Source organism: Mandrillus leucophaeus, unplaced genomic scaffold (genome assembly GCF_000951045.1).
Source record: "Mandrillus leucophaeus isolate KB7577 unplaced genomic scaffold, Mleu.le_1.0 Scaffold349, whole genome shotgun sequence".
NCBI lineage: Eukaryota > Metazoa > Chordata > Mammalia > Primates > Cercopithecidae > Mandrillus > Mandrillus leucophaeus.
Window position 1 is genome coordinate 142,252 of NW_012103687.1, and position 7,483 is coordinate 149,734.

At 54.9% G+C, this 7,483-nt stretch overlaps 2 protein-coding genes across 2 annotated transcripts in view; one reads left to right on the forward strand and one right to left on the reverse strand.

Moving 5' to 3' along the window:
- The window catches only part of LRRC75B (leucine rich repeat containing 75B), a 186,882-nt gene that overhangs the window by 103,034 nt on the left and 76,365 nt on the right, over window positions 1-7,483 (forward strand). The gene's annotated exons all lie outside the window — the stretch shown is intronic.
- Window positions 1,242-7,483, reverse strand: part of BCR (breakpoint cluster region) — an 814,161-nt gene continuing 807,919 nt past the window's right edge. The window contains exons 17-20 of the mRNA XM_011989155.1: window positions 4,763-4,832; window positions 3,823-3,925; window positions 2,351-2,572; window positions 1,242-1,377 (exon numbers count right to left, since the gene is read on the reverse strand). Coding sequence (XP_011844545.1) covers window positions 1,374-1,377; window positions 2,351-2,572; window positions 3,823-3,925; window positions 4,763-4,832 — 399 coding nt within the window. The 3' untranslated portion in view covers window positions 1,242-1,373. The remainder of the gene's footprint in view (window positions 1,378-2,350; window positions 2,573-3,822; window positions 3,926-4,762; window positions 4,833-7,483) is intronic.

The following is a 7,483-nucleotide window of genomic DNA, read 5'->3' on the forward strand; positions in this document are numbered from 1 at the left end:
GCCTCCACGCCTTCTTACTTCTGCCCCGCATAATTTTTTTTTTTTTTTAAGACAGAGTCTCGCTCTCTCAGCCAGGCTGGAGTGCAGAGACATGATCTCAGCTCACTGCAACCTCTGCCTCCGGGCTCAAGCAATTCCCCTGCCTCAGCCTCCTGAGTAGCTGGGATTACAGGCATGTGCCACCAGGTCCGGCTGATTTTTGTATTTTTAGTAGAGACGGAGTTTCACCATGTTGGCCAGGCTGGTCTTGAACTCCTGACCTCAGGTAATCCACCCGCCTGGGCCTCCCAAAGTGCTGGGATTATAGGCGTGAGCCACTATGCCCAGCCTGCCCCGTGTAATTTTTGCTCTCCTGAGAAACCTCTCCTGAGGTGGTTACGTGGAGTGCCTGGGGCTCGTGTCCCTGCACAGCCCAGGGTTGTCATCATCCTCAGTCCCACAGCTCTGGCCCCCAGTGAGGACTCTGCAAGGGGCGCTGGTGTGGGGTATGAGCCACCTGAACGCCTTTTCTCCACCTCACAGGGGTCAGCAGCACCCGGCGAACAGCAGCAGGAGGAGCTGCGAGAGCAGTCGCTCATGGACAGAGCTGCACTTGGGCATCTCCTGCCACCACCGCCTCCCCAGGGGAGCCCAAGGTAGGGGAGGTTTGGCGTGGAATGAAACGGGAGTGAGGGACACAAAGAGGTGGGAAGTGGGAGGGCTCCAGCCCCACCAAGTATGCAGAGACTCCCTCATTGTCCTGGACACCACAGGGGCACCTGCAGGTCCTCTGTGCATGGGCCTGGGAGGCAGACCTGCCCTAAGGGTGATGTGGAGGCTACAGGTGCCACATGAACCAGCACCCACTCTAGCCATCAGCCTCCAGGTTGACTAAGGGTCAGGCCAGGTTTGAACCCATGCTTGACTGGGCCAGGACCCGTGGCTAGAGCACCTGGGCGCTCCTTCAGTCCTGGTCTGCAGGAAGGAGGACAGCAGACTTTAGGACCCCACAGCACGGCAGTGCTGACCATTTCACCCTCTTGGTCCCCTTGAGGAATAGGGACGGGGAGCCCTCTGGGGATGGGCGAGGTCTTCCAGGACAGGCTTGATTTTGGTCCCCTGCTTTCTGAGGTTGGGTTAAAACACCGACCATGGCAAAGGGGGCACAGCTCGGGTTCCCACACATCACTTTTCACAGCCTCCAAGGGCAGCAGTGCACGTGGAGGAGACGTTTCCCATGAGGCCAAGGCCTCCAGTGCTCACCGATGCCCTCGGCGAAGTTGGGGTAGAACTCGTCGGTGAAGAGGGGCTCGGGCAGCTCACGGAAGTACAGCTTCAGCGTGCCTGCGATGGCGTTCACGTCCGTCTCGCTCATCATCACCGACACGTCCTTGTTATCTGGAAAGAGCACGGAAATGCAGCGGCCTCCTTCAGGATCCCGAGTGAGTCTCCCACCATCCCTGCCTTGGCTAAAGCACCGTCCCTGCCATGTTGACCACTGTGCGGGTCTCTCCTCGGCTTTGAGCAGCTCATCTGACTCCTCCCAAGAGCTGTGCATAGTTCTGTGTCTGCAGAGTTGATGGGGCTGCATGGGCATTCCCATTACTCTCCCCTGCTTGGCCCGAGGTGACGGCCAGGAGGAGGCCAGCACGGCAGGACACGGTGCCTGCGTGGGAATCGGGTGACTCTGCCCTGTACCTAGCAACCACCCCTGCACCAGTGTCTTCTGATGGCAGGAAGGCTGTGGGAGAATCTGATTGGTTTCAGTGTTTGAACCAATGTCTTCCTTTGGACCCAATGGGCCACTGGTGCTTACGTCCTCACCACAGGCCAGGTCTATTCTGGGCCCCCAGAGGGAGCTGAAATTACCACAGGGCCCACCCAGGGGTGCTGGGCATTCTAGGAGTCCTGGTCAGGGTCAGTGGTGTGTGCCCCAAAGAAGGGTCTGCAGGCACAAAATCCTGTTGCTTTGAAGATGCTGGAAAGGACCCTCTGGGGCCTCTGTGTCCTCCTCTGGCACTTGAGGCAGGTCCATGTCTTTCATAGCCTGAGAGAGTTGGTGAAATGGAGGCAGAGATGCTGCAGCCCCAGCCTGAGCTGGGTCCCATCAGTGTCCTCTGCCCACCGCATCCTCACACAGGGCAGTGGACAGACTGCACTGAGTCCTGGGCTTCCACCTCCTGTCCACCCCCAAGGCAAGAAGGCCAAGGCCCCACAGAAGCCCCTGGTTCACCCCAGCAAGTGGCATGCATGGCTAGGATGGTTTAAAAACTGGCTTCTACAGAAGCTATTTCTATAATTCTTGTCTTCTCTTTTTAAAAAATAGTAACACTGTAAATGAAGAAAAGACACAGAGAAGAATGTGACATGCCCGGACCATGGAGCACTCTGAGATCTCATCGCGGACACCGCCTTCCACACCTCCATCCTGTCCTCCCCAGGCCACCACTGACTGACGTCGAAGGCTGCCTTCAGTGCCTGGATGTCCGTGGCCACTCCGGACACGCGGTAGATGCCCACCTCCTCCATGCCTCGGCGCTCGATCTCCTCCACGCAATGGCGCATGATGTAGGGCACCTTGGACCTCTCTCTCCTGCAGCAGGAGGGAATGTTCGCAGTGTCCTGGCAGCCCTGCGTGGGCCACACACAGGAGACCTGCTCTATGGAGGTGGAGTGAGGATGATGGTTAAGGTGACTAGGTGTGGGGCTGCACAGAGAACCTTCTGCATGCCTGTGCTCCCTCTGCAAGCTCAGTCCTCATTGCATGTACTGTCTCAGGACCTTTCAAGCAGCCAGAACCCCTGCAAGTCACACATGATCTTTGGGGGAAGATCAGGAGGCCTGTCTAAGTAAAGTCAGCACAGAAAGGGCATCTGATAGATTCCAGGCCTGGGGTTAGCAGCCTGTGCTCCCAGCTGGGGGATCAGACCCGGTGTTGGTCCTGCCACCCGCGCGCTGTGTGAGAGGAGAATCCCTGACCCCTGCCCTGGGCCTGGGCCTTAACACACATCCGAGGAATGAATGAAGGGTTGCCTCAGCACCAGCACTCTTAAGTCCTGCGCTGCTAAGTGCTTTTCTCTGAGTCCTAGCAATGAACAATTCCAATACCGCCACACAGGACACTAGAGTAAGAATACTTCAAAGTTAGAACAGAGTGCTGTGCTGAGGCCTTAACTTTAGCTTTGTTTTGCAACTGGGTTTAGGAGCACATCAAAGCTGCTTCTCAAGCCACACTCATAAGCAGTGGTTATTTGCGGGGGCTGCTGCTGGAGTCCTCGCTGCTCATGCCCAGAGCCCTCCCAGAGTGCTACGCAAGTGGCTGCCGTGTAGTTGGGGGTGAGCGTGCTGTTTAGACACAGAAAGGAGTCCAGGGTATGATTGATGGAGGCCCCGGCCCGCATGACCAGCAAGTTCAGAGGCCCAGCTGGATTCCATCCTGGGGAAGCAAATGAATTATCAGAGGAAGTGGTCTGTGTCTGCAAGAACTGCTCTCAAACCAAACAAGTTTCTCTTGGCAACTGACTCGTGACAAAGGGGCAGGGGTTATGGCCATTCAACAGGAACCTGGGACCGTGACAAATTCCAAGCGAGGGCAGAAAACCCTGCACTCGGGCAGTTCCTGGAGCCAGCCCTACTGCTTCCAAGCAAGGCGGCAAGGACACTCCTGAGCTGGTGTTGAGTAAACACAGGAGGTAGCTGAACACACCAAGTGTTCCCTGGAGCCTGACCTCACTGTGCAGCGGCCACGCAGAGAGAGGAGAGACCCACACATGCTCCTCTCTGCAGAAACAGCTGAAGGGACAGGCACCCTCAGTGCATGAGCCCAAGCCCCTCCCCACTCACTTAGTGACCACAGCAATCTCGACTCCGAAGACCCCTGTCTGTTTTCGGGACGGCATCCTCTTCAAGCTGAACTCCCTGCTGTTGAACTTGACCGAGAGCTTTACTTCAATCGATAGAGGGGAGAAGGGGCATAGTCCACTAATCCTTCTGGTCCTCATAGCCCAAGGTCCCAAGGGCCCCTTGGAGTCTCATCAAATATTTCCACCCCCAAGGCATGCAGAGGTCTCAGCATGGGGTAGGGCTGCCCCTCAGGGACTCCCCTAGTCTACTTCAGCAAGAGCCAGGATTGTTGAAGATGGTGTAAAGGACTGGCTTCTGCAGAACCACCTCCTAAAATCCCCGCTGCTTCTCTTGGTTGCTTACTGTTTTTTAAATATGGGATCTTGCAATGTTGCCCAGGCTGTACTTGAACTTTTGGGCTCCAGTGATTCTCCTGGCTCAGCCACTAGAGTAGCTGAGACCATAGGTGTACTGTGCCCACTCTCTCTTTCTTAATAACAATTAAAAATTAAGTAGGAAAGACAGAATAGTATAAGAAAAAGCCAAGAATCATCAAATATTAACATTTTACCATATATGCCCAGGACTTTTTGGGTGTGTCATTGCTTTTAAGGGCTAAACCTTTCTGGGGTACCTAAAGACAAATCAGAGGTCTCCATTTCTACAGGCAGCCCCCAGGTCACCGAGTGGAGGCCCCACCTGTCCTGGTGGTGCCATGAGACCTTTGTTTGAGGAGGGATGCTCAGGGCCTGGCTGGCAACTGCATCCCAGTCAGTGAATGACGATTCCCAGGCACGGCGATTCTGCTCTTCGGGGAACCTCCCTCCTCCAACCAGGCTCCGTGTCAGACGCTGGCTCAGGCTCAGCCACCTCTGACTGATTTGAAAATGAAGAGGCCACCCTATCCTTCTGGGGGATGTGGGCACCAGGAAAGTCCCACGGACACGTACCCCATTCATGGCGATGACGGTGCGCTGCCAGTCTCTGTCCTGCAGGGCCTGTGGGTCCAGCTGAAAGCAAGGAGTCATGATTGACAGAGGCCCTGGGGTCTGTTCAGAGGCTGCACGGGGCAGCAGCCCACACCCGCCACTTCTCCAGTCCTCAGTCAGAGACAGAGCCTGACTGTGGCCAGCATCTCCATCCAGAGGCTAAGCGAGGTAGAGTAAGGAGGGGCCTGCCAGATATCCCTGGAACCCAGGGCCCCACTGCTCCCAGAGCCTTGCTGCCTGGGGCTCCCACCCCCTCCTCCCTCTGCCCCTCCCAGTTGGGAGCTGATGCGCAGGCTGGCAGACTCTCTCCACCCGGCTCCCATCACCACGGGTGCTATGTGGAGTTCAGTGAAAGGCGAGTTGTCCAGCAGCAACTTCAGTAACAACTCCTGGGGGCCTGGTATCCACTGCTGCTGCCTGGGGAACTGTGGACACTGTTCTCCCCCTGCACCATGAACAGCTTGTGGCAGGAGGAGCCTGCAGGCCACACCAGTCCCGTGGTTCAGAATCAGGCCCAGGAGGACCCAGAGCCAAGCCCTAAATCAAGCAGCTGGTGAGGCAGCCGGGAGAAAGCCCCTCTGTGACCCCTCTAACTTCTACCCCCACCCAGCCCTGTCCAGGCAGCTAGCCTGCAGGAACTTGTCCTTAATGTCACCTGAACACAGTCTGTGCTGGTACAAAACACCCTGTCATGACCAAGCTACACGTCCCCTGTCCGTGAAGGCTCTGTCTCCCGTTTTATGGGGAGCACAAGCTCTGTGTCAGCAGTTCCTGGGTACGCAGAGACCACTGGCTGGGCTGGGTGAATGAGCAGTACCATCGTGTTAAAAATACACCTTCCTGGGCTCCACCTGTAGAAAACTGGACTCATAATCTGGGTGGGACCTGGGATTTGCACAACTAGAAACCCCAGGTAGTTCTGGAGTGAAGCCAGGTCACGGAGCCACCATCTGACTCCAGACAAGGTCACTGTATCTGGCCTTGTGTTTCCACCCCTTGATGCAGGTGATGGTTCATTTCAGCCACAAGGCAAGCTGCCTAAGAGCAGGGACCACACCTCATGATGTCTGCACACATTCACGTGCGTGCACACATACACACATACGACAGTGCTGAGCACAGCACCAGGCCTAGAGAGGGGCTGAGGACAGGCATCATGTTCACTGCAAGGGACCCTAGAGACCACAGCCACCTGGGCCTTCTGCAGGTGAAGTGGCTAGAAAATAAGAAGTTCTGGAGCAGGTCAAGGAGCCCAACCAGCTGCCCCTACTTCACAGATGTGTGCACCTGGGCCTCCCTCCCTGCACCTGCTCAGCACAAAGGCTCACCACAGGCACACCTGCGGGTGACCCCTCCTCACCTCCCCTTCTAGGTCCTACCAGTTAACGTTTCCCAGGGATCTGAAATGTACAGCCAGAGTGGCACAGAGAAGCAAAGGGTGGCAGGACGTCTCCCACCAGGGGCTATGTGGCCACAGGCTCTCATTCTGCTTCTGGCCCTGAAGGTTTTCAGAGGCCACACTCCCGGCCTCAGGGACCCCACCCTGAGAAGCAGCAGCTGTGAGCAGGGACCGGTCAGTCAGAAGCCACACACAAAAAGGAATCTCTCAAGTGGCACTTCCCCCAGAGTGAACCCTAAGCAGAGGCAGGAGAGGATAACATGAGGGATGGGGACAGAGTGCGCTTTCTCTGGAAAGGGAGAGTTTAATACCCCTGCTGGGAGCTTTAAAAAATTGAAACCCTGCCTGTAATATCAGCACTTAGAAAGGCCAAGGCAGGAGGATCACTTGAGCCCATGAGTTTAATACCAACCTGGGCAATATAGTGAGACCTTGTCTGTATCAAAAAAAAAAAAAATTTTTTTTAAGGTAGCCAAGCATGGTGGCACATGCCTGCAGTCCCAGCTACTTGGGAGGCTGGGGTGGGAGCACTGCTTGAGCCTGGTAGGTGGAGGCTACTGTGAGCCAAGATCATGCCATTGCACTCCAGCCTGTGCAACAGAGTGAGATACCCTGGCTCTAACTAACTAACTAACCTAACTAACTAACTAACTAACTGGAAACATAGAAACATGTTAAGCAGGAGACATTCTTCCCTTTCCTTCAAAGAACAGCCATCACTGGGCCCCTCTCCCCTTGAAAACTCAGAACTGGCAGAAGCAGCTAACAAGCAACCCAGAGTCCAGGTAAGAAAAGAGACAGAAAGAGAAGCGGTCAGACATCAGGCGGCTGCCTCTCTCAGCCCCCCTGGAACCACGGCCCACATGCCAGCCCATTAATGAAATAATAATGAAAACTACTCACATCTAACAGGAGATTAGACATCCAGATAAAAGAGGGTCAAATATCCCCGAACAATGCAATGCAAAGGGTCTTTGCCATGGCAAACTGTAATCAGACTATTTAAAGTCAATGTGAAGATGCAAATTCTAAAACCACCAAGAGAAAAGGATCTAGTCACCTATAAAGCAAACCCCATCAGATGAAGTGCAGATTTCACAGCCCAGCAAATACAAAACATGTGCTTAAAGGCATAGGAGGCAGAGAAGAACAAGGCTGGAGACAGGCAAGGCCAGCATTCCCCTCAAGATGACAGCCAATCCTGGAAGAGGAGGCTGAGAGACAGAGCAGTGGGTTTTTTTTCTTTCTTTCTTTCTTTCTTTTTTTTTTTGAG